Genomic DNA, 20,147 nt, shown 5'->3' on the forward strand with positions numbered 1-20,147 from the left:
GGACATGTATGCAACAAGAAACTTCACTTCATTTCCAGTTTTGTTAGTTAGCTAGTTGATATCAGCTGATAACTGAGCTAATGGTAAAACTGAAGGGTGAGAAGAATGAAAATTTTATATAAGCCGAGATCCTACCCACTCACAGACCACATATCTGCTCTATCTTCCTTATAGTACAAACACAGCATTCTAGGGAGAATATTAATAAAGGTCATTTGACCTTCAATTTGTTCATGCTTCTGTATGTCTGTTTGTTTGTTTGTGTTTTTTGAATGGTAGGGATGAATAATACTAACATTGTAGTTCTGAGGGTTTATGAGTAATAAGAGAACTGAAAGTTCTACAGGGCCTTAAAATAGTTCTTTTTGAGATCAATAAAATAGTTGAGGGTGAATTACTCTGAGGAAATTTGATTTACTTAATGGTATTGATCCTTTATATGATCCTAATCAATATCCTTCTAATCAATATTATTCTTCCTAATCCTTTGTAATTAATATTATCCTTCCTAATTCTTCTCAGGTGGATTATAGTGGTCTCAATTATTCTCCTAAGATATTTTTAATATCTTCTCCAAACTATCTATTGTTGCTCCACTGTTAGATTTTTCCCCTGTTAGTGTGCACATCCGACATTAATAATAAATTAAAGCTGCAGAGTAAGTCTTTTTTTTTTTTTAATTGCAGATTTAATTCAGTGCACAAATGAGATGAATGTGAACATCCCACAGTTGGCAGACAGTTTATTTGAAAGAACTACTAATAGTAGTTGGGTCGTGGTCTTCAAATCTCTCATTACAACTCATCATTTGATGGTGTATGGAAATGAGGTAAGCCAAATCTTTGATTAACAAGCATACTGGTGTGATGACTGATTATTCAGCTTGCTTCTCTCATGGAAACTTCAGGAATGGCTTTAGCAACCAAATAACATAGGTAAAAAGGGCAAGGGGACTAGGCAGAAATAAAATTGTAGCTTCTACAATTTGAGGAAGGATAATGGGTCAAAGCCCAGAGCATTTTGAATAATGGGATCAAGAAATAGGGATTAATGTCTAGAGGTAGATTCCGTAAGCAGCACTAGGTTTTGCAGGCCTTGTGCGTAGACTGTATGTTTGTCTATATCTATTTGCTTTATTATGGCTAATCAGATTTCTCCCTGATTTTATATAGTTGTCTTTGGAACCACTTTGTCTAGTTCAAAGCTGTTACATTGAGCACTAAGATGGCATTTGCTGAGAGGGACTGATTAAAGAGTGCCCTTTTTTATTTATAAATATAATTTATTGTCAGATTGGCTTCCATTCAACCCCCAGTGCTCATCCCAAGTGCCCTCCTTAGGTGCCCATCACCCATTTTCCCCTCTCCCCCATCCACCCTCAGTTTGTTCCTCGGTGTTTAAGAGTCTAAAGAGTGCCTTCTTAAGCAGAGAGGTGTCTGAAGCCTTCACTGAGGTCTTCATTGCCCTAAAGGGTAACAAAAAGATGCATAAGCTTTTGTATTTTAATGTTTGGAGAGAATCATCTTGTTTTCCATGATAGGCTAGTGGCTGATTATTTTATTGTGTTACAAGAATACTTGAATGCAACTAGGTAAATCTATGCTTAGTGTGCACCTTAGAAAAATGCAGCACACCAATTGTTGAGAGATGGGGAGAGACTTCAGGTGTTGGTAGTAGACTTTTGAGCATAATGACTTTCTGACATCCATCACGTTACTCATTTGGGGCTTTCAGTGCTAAGGCTTTTCTGTCATCTTGGGAAGATACCAATAGAGAATCATTAAATTAGTTTAGAATTAAAGCCAGAGTTTACCTTCAACTTCATCATTGCAACAGATCTTACTATATGCACATTTTGGTGTTCTCTTCTGGTCCTTGTTTTTAATAGCTATAACCATAATTTAGATAAACTATTATATTTAGCTTTTTTATATCATGTCACACCATAAGCATTTCCATGTTCTGTGTTTTTTTTTTGTATTTATTATCTTTAGTGACAATTTAATGGATCATATATTCCATAATTTTCTTAACTTTCCCTTTCCTAGAAATTTAGCTTTCTGATTATTCACTGTTACAGCAGCATCACATTGGATGACTTTATTTGTAGTGTTTAAGTTTTAAAAGTTATTCCCAGAAGTTACCTGAAATATGATGTCTCAGTCAACAGACATGACTCAGTTTTCTGATTTATTGTAACCAGTGTATGGAGTCAATAGGAATGTTTATATATACTAACTTTAGTGTAACTTGAAGCATTTTTTATCTTAACTACAATAACAGTTTTCTGCTTTTATTGGGATTGTGTTTACTTAAGATCATGATTATTTACTGTGAAGAATTTCAGGCTTATATAGCATTTTTCACCTTTTTTAAAGAAAATGTAGTTTATCCTTTAAAAAGAAAAAGCCACGAGTATAACCAATTAGAATGCCAGATAAAGAGGAAGACTATTAGTCATGGCTTTCCGGGACTATGAATAAGGTGATAATACTAGACACAAAACTTTGATAAAAGTAAGGAAACAGAAAGTTGACAGCCATTCCTTACAGTTGACTGATAAGAGGAGAAAAATAGTATTTCACTGTGGTTTTTAGATAAACTCATGTTTATTTCCCTTAAGCAGCTAAGACAAATTCGATACTCTTCTTATTGGCAGGTTTAGTAGTCTGTGAGAGAATATGCATAGGATTTTACTCTGTTGTGATGAGAATACCATAGGGCAAGGAGGAGAGTGATCTGTCCTGCCCCTGCTAGGGAACATTTGTTGCAAATGATGGGGTTGCTATTGGCATCTGTAGGTAGAGAGGCCAGGAATGCTTTTAAACATTACAATGCACAGGATGGGTTTCCCACAACAATGAATTATCACAGCTTATGGAAATCATGGGGTCTAATACTGTCTTAGGATATTTTAACACCTTTTTGAAACCAGTTGTTTTAGGATAAGTGATGAAACATCAGTATTTGATTTATAAATTGTTTTTCAAAATCCTGGCTTGGTAGTTTGGGGTGAATGCAGATGAAACAAGATTGAGTTAGAGGAGTGCTGGTGTATATCCTAATTGATAGTAACCCTCTGCATGTATTTAAAAAAAAAATGAAATCTTAAGGGGAAGTGAAATTGAAAGGAATTAGCTCTATTTTAGAGGTTGTATGTAAAGGGAAGTTAAGGTTGTGTTCTGTGGTAAGAACTTTGGAGAGAATTTTGACAGTATTTTGAGAAGATGAACTTTTGCATACATGCTGACCCAAAAATTCAAGCCTAAGTTTATATCATGAGAAACTTTTGTATGTTTGCACATGGAGACCAAGTACAAAGATGTCCATGAAACATGGTTAATAATAGTGAAATTGGAAAGAACTGGATAAGAAATGGATACATAATGATATACTGGCCTTTGAAATGCTAGAACGTCATTTAAAATGAATTAACTGGTTCTACGTATATTAATTAAATACTTTTTCTTGGGAAAAAGTTGTTAAAAAGCACTTTGGAAAAGAATACAGTATGATTTTTCTGTAAATTTAAAATAGAAAAAATTATGTACAGTTTATAGGATATATATATAGAAAAATTATAAAAATGTGTGTGGGAATGATACAAACCTACTTTAGAATATTATTGCCTTTGAAGAGGGAAGGAAATGAGATTGAAGGTGTGTGTCTTCAATAGAGTTTTTAATGTTTCTCTAAGAAAATCTGAAGTAAATATGGCAGTGTGTTTAATCTGGACAGTGGGTAAGGGAGGATATCTGTAATACTGTTTTCTTGTATGATTATAATTTTGTTTTTTAAAAGGTCATAAAAATTTGGGTCACTAGGTAGCTGTATAAAGTAAAGATTCCACTTGAGTGTGACTAGCTGTAGCCCTAATATGCTGCAGTAAAGCCAAAATTACTGGTTCTAGGTTAAAAGTTCCTACTTCCTTTTAGACGCTGATACTGAAGCCATGGGTATTAGGCTTTAATCAATTCCTGTATGCTAGTGAAAAATATGGATTATGTTTCTAGGTTTAGTAACTAGTTAACCGGACTGAGGATGAGAAATTTAAGCTAGATAAGCTTAATGGAATGTATTAAACACAACCACCGCCCACATTCTCAAATTAGACTTTGTTAGATGGCATTATCTTAATTTGACATAATTGTTTGTTTGTTTTCCAGCGTTTTATTCAGTATTTGGCTTCAAGAAACACATTGTTTAACTTAAGCAATTTTTTGGATAAAAGTGGATTGCAAGGTAAAGACAACTTACTCATTATAGAAAATCAACCCTGTATGATGATTACTGTAGAGTTGAACTCTGTCTTTTAGAACATGTGTTGTGGAGGAACTTCATATTTTAGTAAAAGGTGTAGGGAAGAAAAAACTGTGTTTTAATGTGAAGATTAAGATTGATTTCAGTGTTTGACACTTAGAACTCTAGGAAATAAAATAGGGTAGAGCTTTCAGAGCATGGACTCTGGAATTAAACTGCCTTGTTTCAGTACCATCTCTACCACTTACCAGCTGCATGAACTTGAGCAAGTTACTTCACCTCTCTGCATCTGTAAAGTCAGGAATAATGATAGCACCTACCCTGTAGGGTTGTCATGAGGCTTAACCTAGTTAATAATTATAAAGTGCTTACAGTAGTGTCTGGCACACAGGAATCACCATCCATGTAAGTATGAGCTTTCATTGTTATTGTTACCATTTTATGCTTTATTCCAAGAAATTTAGTTGCGAATGTTATACATTTTAGTAGCAAAAGTAAGTATGGTGTATTGTTCAGATGAATTGCTCATTGATACTCAGACCTGTTATTTATTTTGCTTTTAATTCAGTAACTTAAGATTGCTACATTGGTACTCCATGCACATTCTGTCTTACTGGGATCTGTCATACTTAGTTCCTGAACTAGGCCTTTAACATTGTACAATGCCAGCTCTAGGAATAACATCACAAAGAACATACTAACTGATTTGGGAATATTCAATAGTAGGGCTCAATCTGGGAAATGTTTTTGGAGAAGGGAGATTTTTCTGCTGGGCTTTGAAAGCTAGATGAGAACATAGGTTGGCTTAAGCAAAAGTACACATGAAAGAGCATGGGATATTTAAGATTTATAGAGCAAATCAATATGAATAGAATGTATGGATGATATATTGGAGAAAAGGTAGTGGCAGATAGCCCTCTAGAGCTGTTTGGGGCCAAAATCAGACGCAGAAAATTTTGATAGAGTTGGGATTTTATAATGCAGTGAGAAACCATCATGTTTTTGAGTAGAGGGAGAAGGGGAGAAGGACTGTGTGAAAGTGCCATACCTAAGTACAAGTTTGATTACAGTGATAAAGTCTTGAAGACACTGAGACTGTTCTGGTCATTTTTTTGGTCATCTAGTAGAACGTTTTCGTCATCTAATAGAAAGTTAATGACCTGAATTGTGGCTTTTGTGGAGGTAACATCAGTGGAATTTAGTGGCTAACATTGTTTGGGTTGGGAGCTGTCCGGTTCAATACTTCTTCACTTTTGGAAGATGAAAGTATTAATTAGAATGAATCAAATACCCTATCTTCCAGAGATTTGGGAAGGCCAGTAATCTGTATATAGAACTGTTATAAGATTGATTTTATTTTGACAAAGATGTAGTGCTCCAAGTAGTTAAAAAAAAATTAAGCAGTGGAATCACTTTTTCAAATAAAACCTTAAATAGCAACCAGAAATATATAACAGATAAAACTGGAGCTGATCTGTTTTCCGGGATGTGGAAGAAACGCTACTTGCTTATCTTTTTATTTCTGTTTATTTCAACTTTAAGAGTCTGTGGAAAATAATTTGCAAACCACTACTCTAAAACAGAGTATATGCATATATGCAAATAGAGTTTTTGGTGTCTTATTAGCTACTGATTTTCCACTTAAGATGGAAATTAAACATTTCTGGTAATATTTTAGGATTTTTATTCCTTTTATGTAGAGAACATTTTTTAGGCCTTTTGCTTGAAGCTCATTCTGAAGAGATTATAAAGATAAAACTGAAACAGTAATTAAAAGTATGTAATTCAGGGGTTTTGACAGTTTTGGTTCCTCATATAATTTGTTGGGTGGAGTCTGGTATATTTCATTATATTTTATAATATATATACTGGGTATATATATAAATACAAATAAACTTCTAGTCTAGTGCATTAGACATTATGTACATCAAATAGCTAGGAACTGTACATGAAGTAAGAATAATGTGGAAACACAGAGTTCAGGGAAAGTGTCAGAGACTGAAGGATGGTAGGTATTTCTCCCAGCAGGAGGATGGAATAAGTTGATGAGAGGGAACAATATAAACTAAAGAGCTGAGGAATGTGAGTATGTAACACCTTATAAAATACAGTAGTACTTATGAGCATACATGAGGGTGATAATGTTTTTTTTATTTTGTTCATTTTTCTCCAGTGGCACTTAGTAGGGCTCAAGAAATATGTGTTGAATAAATGAATTGGTAATGATGTTAAATTCAGTTATTTGACATTTTTGTTGTTATTGTTTTGGTATTGTCTTTTTAAAGTAGTAGAGATCATCAAATAAAGTGAAATTTGTTGGTGAAGATGAGCTAAAATAAGATGGACCTGGTTCGTAATTAGCAGCAAAAATTTGTAGACTTACCTAAGCCAGGCAGTAACTAAAATAAAAGTTGTTATTTTAATAGCATTGATTAGGTTTTATGTTGCTGAAGTTTTCAAATCTCGTGATTATGATGAAAGAAAATCTTCCAAGTTTTACTGAAAACATCATATAGTTCTTTCTTATTATGCCTTAAACTGAGGTATTGCCATTTCTCTCGTCATACTATATAGTAATTTTTGTACTTTTTATAAGGTTGGCACACATAAGTTTGGGTTTTCCAAATAATATATAACTGAAGATTTCTTAAGTATGAAAATTATAAAATTGCTTACTGATTTGAAGAGAGGGGCTTATGGTTCCATAGGATGTTCAGTTTGAGTTATGAAGTTATCAAGAAGTATTTAAGAGAACATGGTTTTCCAATTCCTATAGGAATGTTGATCAGAAGTATAATAAAAATATTATTTTAGTGAAATTTTAAAGGGGAGTGTTTTTCAAAGCCACCTATGACATACCCTTCTTAAAACATGTGAAGTGTTAGAGTTTTTAATGTGATGCTATTCATTATTAGTCACTTAATTTACATCACTAGATTGAGTTGGGATAGCAAGATATTATGGCCTTTGGATGAAATGAGTTGGTTTTCTAAGCAAAGTGGGATTTTAATAATTTGTGAAAATATTTTCTATTTTTTTTCTTACAGGATATGACATGTCTACATTTATTAGGCGGTATAGTAGATATCTTAATGAAAAAGCAGTTTCATACAGACAAGTTGCATTTGATTTCACAAAAGTGAAAAGAGGGTGAGTTAAGCTTTCCCTTTTTTTGATACCTAATGGATTCAAGTATTTTAAAATGTGAACCATAGAAATTAATAGATTATGAATTATGATTTCAGGCCAGTTTAAAATAAGAATTTTATTTTTTATTTGAAGTATATCATATGCTTTGTGCTAGGATTTTTAAAAGCTCTTTCAAATTTTGTAATAGCTTTATTGAGATTCACAAAACATAAAATTCACAAAACATAAAATTCACAAAACATAAAATTCACCCTTTTAAAGTGTATAATTAAGTGGGTTTTCATATATTTACAAAGTTGTGTGCTGCATAAGTATCCCAGAATATTTTATCATTCCTATGAGAAACCTCATACCCATTAGCAATCACTTCCCATTTCCCCCTTTCTCCAGACCCTGACGACTACAAATCTACTTTCTGATTCTGTGGATTTGCTTATTCTGAATATTTTAGATAAATGAAATCATATGTTATATGGCCTTTTGAGTTTGGCTTTTCTCACCTAGCAAAATATATTCAAGTTGTACCATCCTTGTTCTAATGTGGATCACTACCTGATATAGCCTGGTATACAGATTTTTCTTAGGATATATGAGAAGACCTTGGATAAAGCCACTAAAGACATTCTTCAGGGGCACTGGTAACCCTTGTAGGTCTGAAAGACTGCCCTAAGGGGAATCTGGCTTCTGCAGAAATATTTTTGTGAATGCCTTTCTGAATTTCCCTGCTTCCATCTAAACAATTAATGTTTTCTTTAAATTGTTCTTTTAAAGGGCCACCTGGGTGGCTCAGTTGGTTGAGTATGCAACTCCTGATTTCACTGGAGGTCATGATCCCAGGGGGGGTCATTGGATTGAGCCCCATATCAGGCTCCATGCCAAGCACCTGTCCCCCACTTGCACATGCTCTCTCTCTAAAAGAATGAATGAATGAATGAATGAATGAATGAATGAATGAGTAGGTCTCTTGAAATGTTAAGTTACTAGACTGCAATGGAAAATTTAATACAAAAGTAGAAGTAACCCCTTAGTTAATTTAAGCATTTTAAAAATTGAACCTAAATGTTCTGTGTCACTATTACAAATTAATCAGGAGGTGATTAGTTTGGAACTTACCAAAACTAAATTCCACAGATTTTGTTTCATATATTTAAATACTCTGTCATTTGTGAGATCATAATAGAGGAGTTCATCTTAGAAGTCTGGTTCTTAATTCCAGTATTCTGTCCAGTGAACCATTTTCCAGTTGGGCTTATATTAACACTTCAGTGTAAAGTGTGTTCAGTAAAGCTAATCTTTGAAGGACTAGTTTTGTGATTGAGGGGAGTTGTTGCATTTCCTTCTTTCTTTTTTTTTTTAAGTTTATTTTGAAAGAGAGAGCAGGGGAGGAGCAGAGAGACAGGGAGAGAGAAAATCCCAAGCAGGCTCTGTGCTGTCAGCATGGAGCCCAGCATGGGGCTTGAACCCTTGAACTTTGAGATCACAACCTGAGCCAAATCAAGAGTGGGACACTTAGCCAACTGAGCCACTAGGTGCCCCTGCATTTCTGTATTTAACAGAGCTGAGAACACCCCTTGATAATGCACAATATATTTAATATTGACTTAGAGGAAATTACTCTTAGAGGATAGGGAAAGTGAATCAAGGAGCCATAACTGAGTGAACCAAGAAGCACAAAATTGATATACATACACAGATAACGTGTATGTGCGTATATGTGTGTGTGTGTGTGTGTGTGTGTGTGTGTGTATGTGTATATACACACATATATATCATTGTATTAAAGAAAAAATATAGGACATAGGATGTAAGTTGAGAATGTGGCAGCACTTAAAATTTATTATATCATGGCTAGAACCTCAGTGAACTGTTTCAGTTTTGGAGAGGAGTTTTGTAGTAAATAGTAAAGTTGTATTTATTAGGGTAATAATTTTTTATGTTTATAAAACTAATACACTTTAAAAACTGAGGCAGCATAGCAACCTATGTTGTAACTTGTAGGAAATTTGTAAGAAATGTTAACATTTTAGTATATGTAACCTGCTTTCTGTGTGTAAATAGAAATAAATATATGTAGGAAGACCCATAGAAAATCACACGACAATTGAATTACATTATTTGAAGACTGCTTTCCTTCTCTCTTGTGTATTTTAGATATTTTCAGTCTGTACTCAGATCTCATTCTTTTGGATGGCTATGGGATTCTCTTCTAGATGTACATTTGATTTACTCTCAGTTTTTATCTTAAAAAAGCAGTACATCTTTCTGACCATCCTTTTATATATTTGTATATATATATGTTTAATTTATTTTGAGAGAAAGAATGCATGCATATGGTGGAGAGGCAGAGAGAGTGTGGGAGAGAGAGAATCCCAAGCAGGCTTCACACTGTCAGCATGGACCCCACTGTGGGGCTTAAATGCACGAACTTTGAGATCATGACCTGAGCCAAAATCAAGAGTTGGATGCTGAGCTGACTGAGTCACCCAGGCTCCCCAGAGGAAACCTTATTTCTGCTGTTAGATTTTACATAGCACTGTCACTTCCACAAGGTCAACATAGCATTACTCACATTTGTATCTTCAGGACTTTGCACAGTCTAAACTACTATATTAGGTGATTAACAGTTTTTGAAAAAAGAACTAATTCAGTTTGTAAATAGTTTATTAAATGGCTTTATGAAAAATGAATCCAATAAGTTGCCTATGGATTTATCTTTCCAGTTGATTGTTAAACATCAGTCCCTATATTTTCTTTTTGTTTAACATTCCATTTTTTCATAGTATTAAGTTGAATTATCTTGAAATCTAAATTGGTTTGGTTCAAAGTATCAAGATATTGTTATGTAACAAGCAAAACACGGAATAATCCAGTTATTTTCTGTAAATAAGGACATGGATAGTCAGCCTTTAATCTATTGCTTTTATATTTGAGAAGCAAGTGTCTGAATTGAATTAAAATGTATTTAAGAAGTCATAAAACTCGTGTTCTTCATGGAATATGAATTGTCACGTATTTGGTGCAAATCATGTTGAAGCATTTGGGTTTGTGAATTGAGTTTTGAAGTCTGATAAAAGTATTTGGTAACTGTTAAGATTTATCTTAATTGAGAAATTTGAAGTTCTTTGGAAAGAAATGTTGTGGAGGCTAGTGACAGAGGGGAATCAAAATTGTCCCCATGGCTTCTGGTGTAAGTCACTGGGGAGATGGGCACCTTTCACTGGGAAGATTTTGGATTGGGGTAGGGTTGGGCATAATGGCAAAAAATTAAAGATTTAGTTTTGGAAATACCAGTTTTGTTATGCCTGTGATTTATACAAGGTGAGGTATCAAGTAGACAATTGGACATACTAACTTGGAACTTAAAAGTTTTGGTTTAGGAGTATAAGTACATTATTGGCATCTTGGTGGTTTCTGTCTTGAAAATAACATCACCTTGGGGGTAAGTACAGAATGAGAAGAGAGAGCCCAGGAACACTTGAGATATACAATATTTATTTTAGAGGATGAACAGAGGATGAGGAGCCAAGAAAAGAAACTGAAAAAGTGATAGTGAAGAAAATACTGTGAGAAGTCTAGTCAGATAAGGTTAGACAAGTACCCATTGGAGAAGCAACATAGAATTTCTACATGACCTAAACTAGAGCTGTTTAACTGGAGTAGTAGGAGAGGGGCTGATATTGAGATGCACTGAATAATGAATGAAACGTGAGCATGGAACTCTTTTTGAGGAGTGTATTTGACTTTGTGAGATAAACGGTAGGTGAATGGGCATATGGGTTTAGTGGAGTGTGTATGTGTATGGTGATAATAGAGACTTTGCCGGCATGTTCATGGGAATGGTGTAGTTTAAAAGAAGAGGTTAATGAGCTGCACTGTCCAACATGGTAGCTATTTGCCAATGTGGCTAGTTAAATTTAAATTGATTAAAGTGAAATAAAATACAAAATTCGTTTCTTCAATTGGATCAGCCATATTTTGGATACTCAATAGCTGCATGTGGCTAGTGGCTACCGTATTGAATGGTGCACATATTGAATATTTACACCATTGCAGATAGTTGGACAGTGCTGTGTTAGAGAAAAAGAAGACAACCAAAGGACTGTGACAGAGTGGGATCCAGAGGACCTCTGTGAATGGTATTTATATTTCACAGAAAGAGAGATTTCCTCCATTGAATTGGACCAGACCAGATAGATGTAGTTTTGTTGGCAAGTTGACTAGACAACCTCTTTTTGTCATCTTCTGTTTTTGAATGAAATATTTGGGAGTTATGAGCTGAGAGTTTGTGTGTGGGTGTGGGGAGGCAGGGAAGAAAGGGTGGGAGAATCAGATTTCAAAGTACTTGGAGGAATTTACTGAAGAAGGCTAAGAGGATTGCTGGCAGTGCTGAGTGCCCATTTGAGGTTGATGATAATGAAATTTAGAGTTTTACCAGTTTGCTCTGTTGTGTGGTTTTCTTTACCAGCACTTAGCTGCTTAGCCAGGATTATGAATTTACCAAGTGACTGCAAGGGAAGAAGAGAGGTATAAGAGAGTTGAGTGTATTTGGAAGGTAATTATCACAATAATGATCTGTGGAATTCTAAGCTAGATGAAGGAAGTAAAAATGTGAAGGATAGTGGTAGAAGTTGAAACATTCAAGTTTATGATGAAGTCAAATAGTTTTGCCTTGGTGGTACTTGACCAAGGCAGCTGGGAGGTTATTGTCATAGGATAAGATGTATAAATTTTATCTTTTTTCATATTGGTGGTGGGGTAGGGGTAATGTGGTTTCTGGGGACAGTGAGGTCATGATCTGACCATAGGAATAGGATCTTTAGTCAAGGAACTTTGAGATTAAAATTTTGCATTGGTTGTCCATGTAGGTGTTGAAATCAACCAAGAAAAATTGAGCCAGTATTCAGGTCTTTTGTGGTAAAGAGGAAATGACCAGCAGGTCAAAAATAACTTCAGCAAGGAGAGGAGGGAGACTAAAAGGAGACTGATCAAATTAGAGTGAGGTGTATGAGAACGAAAAAATGGTTGTGAAGAGGAAGTGGTGTCCTTATGCCAAACTGCGCTAGCTGGTACCAACCAGTGGAGTATAGTACTTGGAGGGGAAACAGGCATCCATGGGTTAACACTTCTTATTGGAGAGAATTGTTGGACTAAGGCTGATAATGGTTACCTACCTAAGGCAGTCCAGTGTTTGTTCTTTAAATGTGATTTTGTCTTGCAAAGCACTATTGTTGATTTTCATAGCTTAATTGTTTTTCTGGTATCTGGGGTTATGATTGAAGGGGTAGTGGCTCAGAGTAGAGTGGCTATTTATAAGTAAGTAGGTCATTTGTAAATTAGGGAAAGCCTACACACTTTTAAGAAGTGATGGTTACTCTTACAAAGGGTTATTAACAGCTCTCTTTTAGAGTCTATTACATCTGGATTTACATAATGACCCTGCCACCCAGTAGTTCTCTGACTTTAGACAGTCATATAATCTCACTGATCATAGAACTTGATCATCTACAAAATGGGAGAAGTCTATCTATATGATTTTTGTAAGGATTTGAAAAACATACATCAAGCCCTTAGTATGGAGCCTGATGGTCACTGTGTACTTTAGCCCCAGGTACCTCTTATCTAGTGTTTTTGGTACCACTGTTGTAAAATTCTTTATATTGGTACTGTTAATATTTCTTGTATCTATTTTTAGAAATACCTAGAGCAAAATTTATTATTATTTTTTAAATTTTAAAAAATGTTTTATTTTATTTTTGAGAGAGAAAGAGAGTGGGCAGGGGAGGGGCAGAAAGAGAGGGAGACACAGAATCTGAAGCAGGTTCCATGCTCTGAGCTGTTAGCACAGAGCCAGAGACAGGGGCTAGAACCCACGAGCCGTGAGATCATGACCTGAGTCGAAGTCAGGTGATCAACCGACTGAGCTACACAGGCGCCCCAAAGCAATAATATTTAAAGAAATCTATATTGGGACTTTTAACAGAATACTTTATTAAAAAACATTCCTCCTAAGTATCACATATTTTAATGGCTGGATTAAAAATGATTTGGTAAAATTGGACTTTATTTTGTAATAAAACAATTTTAGTTATAATATTCTGACTTACAAGTCTTGCTGTTTGAGTCATGAATAAAATACCTTAAATAAAGCAGTGCTTACCAAGACTTGAGTTTAGTTGCTGGCTCATCATGTCCTGTTTAGTGATTTGAGGCAAATGATTTCTTTTTTTCCAATTAAAAAAATTGTAGAACTGCCCTTTACATATGAGTAGTGTGAGGATCAGATGGTTTCCTCATGTGAAAAATATGCAATAAACCTGACTCTAATGTATGCTTTTATGTCTCATATTTTTACACCTTTTTTATTTTTTTAAGCTCCTCGATGTTGGACATAACAGTGTTTCCTGTTTTTGTTTTTCCTGTATGTCTTTTGCTGGAGGTTTCAGGTTCAATAATGACTTAAAAACATGTGATGTTTCATAGCAACTTGTTCTTTCTTTAAATAGGGAACCAGATGAGAGCTTAAAATATAGATTTAATAACAAATTCAGTTTGTTCTTTTTTTTCTAAAATAGGGCTGATGGTGTGATGAGAACAATGAACACAGAAAAACTGCTTAAAACTGTACCAATTATTCAAAATCAGATGGATGCCCTTCTTGATTTTAATGTAAGTTGAATACACAAATGATTTTATAAAAATTTAAGATTTAAAAATATGTATTATTAGAATTGGTCAGAGTGTTTATTCTCAAGTTTCCATCGACTCTAGTTTTTTCATACTAATATCCTGTTTGGCTAAGGATTTTCTATAAATGTGGTCCCAAATCAGATTACTTGGTATTTATATGATTTTTAAAGATTTACTCTAATTTCTTTGGTAGTGTTTCTCTAGCTCTAGAATTATAGGGTATACCAAGCTAAAGAAAGTGAGGGAGAGATGAAGCGATTGATCTGAAAATGTATTTTGATAAAGGTTTTTAGATTTTAAAAATGTGTAAAGATTTTCTTTATGAATAAACCACTTAATATTTCACTTTTGTCTACATCGTAGAACTCAGTATGACAGTTAACAAATACAGTGAAGTTCAAATACACTTACAACAGCTTGTTATATATATAGTTGTTGTCAAAGAGTAATGTGTTCCTTGGAATTTTTGTTTTAATGATCATTTTTTAAACTAGGTTGCCAGCTTTGTCGTTTGTTAATATGTTATTGTTAATATGTTAACATGTAACTTGTTAACATATTAATATGTTAAGTGTTAGCATTTTCAAGTTTGTTCTTTTTGGAGGCATCTATCTTTAGATATTTTATTTTAGAGCTTATAAGTGCAAGTTAGTGAATGAAACTGACAATTTCATGATGAAATAGATTTTTTTCTTTTATTTCTGCTATTAATTGGTAGTCTTTAACTTCCTGAGGGCAGGGACCAGGTCTGCTTTTTCTCTACTGTGTCTCCATTGTCAAGGCATATGTGGCACATAGAGTGTATGTTCAGGAAACATTCAATGAATGAATTCTGTAGATGCTTCCATCTGGGACAGATTGTATCAAACTATGGCCTGCTGCCTGTTTTTGTATGGCTTGTGAGCTAAGAATGATTTTTATATTTTTTTTTATGGTTGGAACAATAAAAAAATATTTTTGACAGGTGAAAATTATTTGGAATTTCAATTCAGTTTCTACAATAGTATTGTTAGACTACAGCAGGGCTCACTGGTATTGTCTATGGATGCTTTTTTGATGTAATAACCAGATTTGAGTTGTTGTGATGGAGACTATCAGGCCTGCAGAGTCTAAAGTACTCAGATTCAGGCCCTTTACAAAAAACAGTTGTGGATCCCTAGTGTGGAGGACGTAGGGGATTAATGTAACTATTATGCTTCATTTTGGTTTTTATTAGAGGATTCAACCATGAAAGTTTTTTCACTTAGTATTTTGTGAATGCTTTATAAAATTATGTGTTTTCATGGTCTGTGTTGTCCTTCACTGTATGTAACAATCTTCCTATTGACAGAGATTTAGAGTTTTTCTGATTTTTTTCAATACAGAAAATGAATGGGAAAAAAACATGAGGGATACACTAAATACTGTGTGTGTTAATGTGTGTATCTACATACTTATAAACCTGATTCTGTAAGTTTAATGCCTAGAAAAAGAATTTGGTGGATCAAAGGACATAAACTTAAAAATTTTTTTTTTATTTTTTATTTTTTAAAATTTACATCCAAATTAGTTAGCAGATAGTGCAACAATGATTTTAGGAGTAGATTCCTTAATGCCCCTTACCCATTTAGACCATCCCCCCTCCCACAACCCCTTCAGTAACCCTCAGTTTGTTCTCCATATTTATGAGTCTCTTCGGTTTTTTTCGCCCTCCCTGTTTTTACATTATTTTTGTTTCCCTTCCCTTATGTTCATCTTTTTTTGTCTTCAAGTCCTCATATGAGTGAAGTCAGATGATTTTTATCTTTCTCTGACTAATTTCACTTAGAATAATACCTTCCAGTTCCATCCAGGTAGTTGCAAATGGCAAGATTTCATTCTTTTTGATTGCCAAGTAATACTCCATTGTATATATATACACCACATCTTCTTTATCCATTCATCCATCGATGGACATTTGGGCTCTTTCCATACTTTGGCTATTGTCGATAGTGCTGCTGTAAACATGGGGGTGCACGTGTCCCTTCGAAACAGCACACCTGTATCCCGTGGATAAATGCCTAGTAGTGCAATTGCTGGGTCATAGGGGAGTTCTACTTTTAGTTTTTTGAGGAACCTCCATGCTGTTTTCCAGAGTGGCTGCACCGGCTTGTATTCCCATAAACATTAAAATTTTTAATAAATATTGCTAACTGACATTACAGAAGGCTTAAACCTAGTCACTTGTCAACAGGTATCTCTTTTTCTTCATCCTTGTTGGCATTGAATAATAGCTTGGTTTTGATTATTTTGGTATCTACCAATCTGGTGGTCAAGAAAGGATAGTTTAGTGATTTAATTGATTATTGTATTTTAATTTACTTGATAATTGAAGGTCTTCTCACATGTTACTAACTGTATATTGTGAATTGTCTGTCATTTGCTTTATTATTAGGATTCTCTACAGTGGAAGTCAGCCTTATTAGATATTTTACATGTATTGACCAATGTGTTGTTTACCATTTAACTTTGTACTTATGTTTTTCTATACCTAAAAATGAATTTTCATGTAGTAGGTATTTGTGTAATCTAAAAAAGAACTTAAAGTTCATTGGTTTATCTTCTTGATTTCATTTCTTGAGATAAAACTAAAGGTTTTCCTGTATTCTTGATAGATAAATAGGTGCTGGCTTTTTGTTACAGCATATTTAGTAATAATACTATTGATTCTTTATGTGTAAGGTACTGTGCTAAGCTCCTTACGATCAGTGTATCATTTAATTCTCCCAGTTAACCATATGAAATAGAAATATCATAACCATTTTGAAGGTAAGTTTGTTTATAATAGTGGAAAAAGGTATATTTAAAAAAAAAATACATTTCTTGTACCTAGCTTAGCTTTGTGCCTTGGTGATTGCCTAGGAATTTTGAAAGAGGGGATTTTTTTCTTTATGACTTACTTCTGAATTACATTGAATGTTACAGAATTCTTGTTTGTGGCTTTTACATAAATCTGAGCTCTTAGACACATTTTTGCACTATTTGGATATAACTCTGAAAGAAATAAATGTATTTTTCTCTAATACACCTAAATATTTGAATTTACTGTATTTTAATTTGAAGGAAGTCACTGTCATTTAAAAGATTAAGATTAGTTCATCTTTTTTTCTAATTTTTCCCTAGGTTAATAGCAATGAACTTACAAATGGGGTAATAAATGCTGCCTTCATGCTCCTGTTCAAAGATGCCATTAGACTGTTTGCAGCATACAATGAAGGAATTATTAACCTGTTGGGTAAATATTGTTGTAGCTTAATACATTTTATTTTTTTTATCTTGTGTCATATGGATAAATATTGTTGTCTGAGTTGGTACTTAGAGCTGCCTAACCACTCCTTGGGCTATTCATTGATTGTAACAATTTATTTGGAGAAAAGATTTTTATTTCTAGTTACGCGTGCTAAGAGATTAAATACTTATTTTTACAACTAGAATGTTCAGCTGGATGAACTTGTTTTGTAGATATATCTTTATGTTTTTTTTATGTCAGTTTTATTATTTTTAGAGATATAAAGATCCCTTTAAAATTAAAGTTATTTTCTCTCCTAGAAGAATCTTACTTCCTCACAATTTACTTCTTCACAATTTTGTAATTATAAAATTGATAGAGTTTTTCTAGGCCTAATTTTAAAATTGATAATTATTTTAAATGGATTAAAAATTTATTTTTTAGGATGCCTTTTACTTTTGAGGCATTTTAGGAATGTGTGTATTCCTAGTTATTTAATTTTGCCTAGAAATGATCTTTTTTTCCTGTGGGATTTGGATGGAGTAGATGAGTAACAGTCTGTAAAGAATGCCTAAGTATCGGTCTCAGATGTCCAGTGTGTTCACTCCAATGTGCTTGTTTTCCCTCCCCTCCTCACTTAAAAAAATTATTTAAATTTGCTGTTTATAGGCTTATTCGCAAACTTATTTAGGGATGCTTTACTCTGTGAAGATAGGGAAATTGGGATTATTTTTTTCACAAAAAAATGGAAGGTTTCTACATAATTTTGGGAGTCAGTCACCCTACAATTACTTATAAATTAAGCTCTTTATTGCTGTTCATATAATAAGTTTAAATAAGCTTTCCAGGTGACATTTGGACATGGTAAAGTTGCCATCTTTATTAATATGTTAATATATTATTAATAAGAATATTTGGAAGAAGAATTATTTGGAAGTAGTATATGTTAATACATTATTAGTAAGAATATTTGAAAGTAAGAATATTTGGAATGGAAAAAAGTATAATATGTTAATAAAAATTATAGAAATATTATAGAACAAACTAGTAATATGAGTGAAGTCAAATGATTTTTCTGTTTTTAATATAGCATCTCTGTATTAATTCAATTTAAATATCTCAGCTAATTTAACACTGACATTTTTCCTGTAGGGTGAGTTTGTTCTCTGAGACACCTATATGATCTCTTTGGAGCTATTACTCGTTTTCACTTTTGAATTTTCTCTTTTGATGTGAATAAAAGTATTTTTACATTTACCTTTGGCAGAAAAATATTTTGATATGAAAAAGAACCAATGCAAAGAAGGTCTGGACATCTATAAGAAGTTTCTGACTAGGATGACAAGAATCTCAGAGTTTCTCAAAGTTGCAGAGGTAAACTGTCCTTAAGTTAACTAGGTCTCTTAACTTGCTTTTTTTGTCTTTAAGTATAGATTTTAGAGAAATAAGTCATTATCCAAATGAAAGTCACATCTTAAATATAATAAATAAAGTATATATTCAGTCATATCCATATACTATATTGAATTCTTTGTTATGTTATGAATGTGATATGGTATTGACTAAGATATATCTTACATACTTAATTCAATATTGAATATTGAAACAGAATCCATTTTTAAATTGTTTATTTCTCGCTAAAATAAGGAAGGTGGCACACAGTGGTGCAATAGAATTTTGTGTTTGGCATTAGCCATATATTTTAGCATATTTATCTTATTATATGGTAGAGAATTTTCAGTGTGAGTACAAGTCTTTTTCTTCCACTGAGATTTGCAGCTAGAATCACATGGTCCACAATGTTTCATTACCCCACAGAAGTGAATTTAGTGTATTTATTGTTTGTCATTGATTATGAACACCATGAATGTAGGTTGTAGAACAGTCTAATTTTATAAATCTGTTTAAATAATTTTCTGAAATGGGTCATGGAAGGCACTATCTTGCTTGCACAGAGGCAACTCTCAAAGTGTTTTTGTTCCCTTCCTGTACCTTAGGATAATTCTGGAAGATGACTATCATTTATCAATTATATCAAAGTTGTTAATCTGGAACTTGCAAGTTGGTGATTTTAGCTCTATTACCATAGTGATATTTCATTCTCTAGCAGATGAAATAAAACAGCATCATAAGACCTTTTGAAAAAAAAGAGCTTTATGTTAGCTATCTTATGAAATCTACTGAAGTTTATATTGGATTTAAAGTATCCCTCAAGAGATCAATGTATTTTTTCCATTTCTTTAGGGTTAGTCATATACTAAAACAAGAAAAAGGTAGTGTTTACACTGTGTTTTCAGTAAATTCTTTAAATGTTTTAGTTTGCTGACTTTCCCCTTTGGCCTCTTATATTCTTTGCGTTTGATAGTTATAGTTACTGACTTAAGTTTTAAGCCTTTATTTACCTTCAGTTATTCTGGTCTGAGATGAAATAGACCATTTACTCTGTGATCTGAGGAATAAAATATTCTTTCATGAGGCTGTCTTTGTCTTTGGGTTGCAATTCATTATGAGACCTTAGTCCTTTGAGTAAAGGTACAAGTAACCTTTTCAAATGTGTTTGGAGGGGACTCATGTATCAGTTAGTGATAAGCTATTAAGATCTTAGTATGGATTATTCTGTCAAATTTTCTGATACCGTTCTGGGAGTTGCCCTCGAACTGTGGAAAGGAAGAGAGGATGATTAGAAAATGAAACATAACCACAGGAAGGGAAAAAAGTTTTTTAATTTGGTGACAAGAAAAGTATGAATGGTTTTTATCATTCTTGCTGGAAATTGCCTAATGACTGAACATTAAGAAAATGT

At 33.5% G+C, this 20,147-nt stretch overlaps 1 protein-coding gene across 15 annotated transcripts in view; it reads left to right on the plus strand.

Moving 5' to 3' along the window:
• PICALM (phosphatidylinositol binding clathrin assembly protein) overlaps positions 1-20,147 on the plus strand; it is a 100,188-nt gene that overhangs the window by 32,808 nt on the left and 47,233 nt on the right. For all 15 annotated transcript variants that reach the window (XM_045038646.1, XM_045038648.1, XM_045038647.1 and 12 more), the window contains exons 2-7: positions 687-829; positions 4,167-4,242; positions 7,308-7,410; positions 13,983-14,076; positions 17,239-17,350; positions 18,612-18,718. In XM_045038646.1, the coding sequence (XP_044894581.1) occupies positions 687-829; positions 4,167-4,242; positions 7,308-7,410; positions 13,983-14,076; positions 17,239-17,350; positions 18,612-18,718 (635 nt within the window). The remainder of the gene's footprint in view (positions 1-686; positions 830-4,166; positions 4,243-7,307; positions 7,411-13,982; positions 14,077-17,238; positions 17,351-18,611; positions 18,719-20,147) is intronic.

The sequence above is a fragment of the Felis catus genome, chromosome D1, assembly GCF_018350175.1.
Source record: "Felis catus isolate Fca126 chromosome D1, F.catus_Fca126_mat1.0, whole genome shotgun sequence".
In the NCBI taxonomy this organism is placed as follows: Eukaryota; Metazoa; Chordata; class Mammalia; order Carnivora; family Felidae; genus Felis; species Felis catus.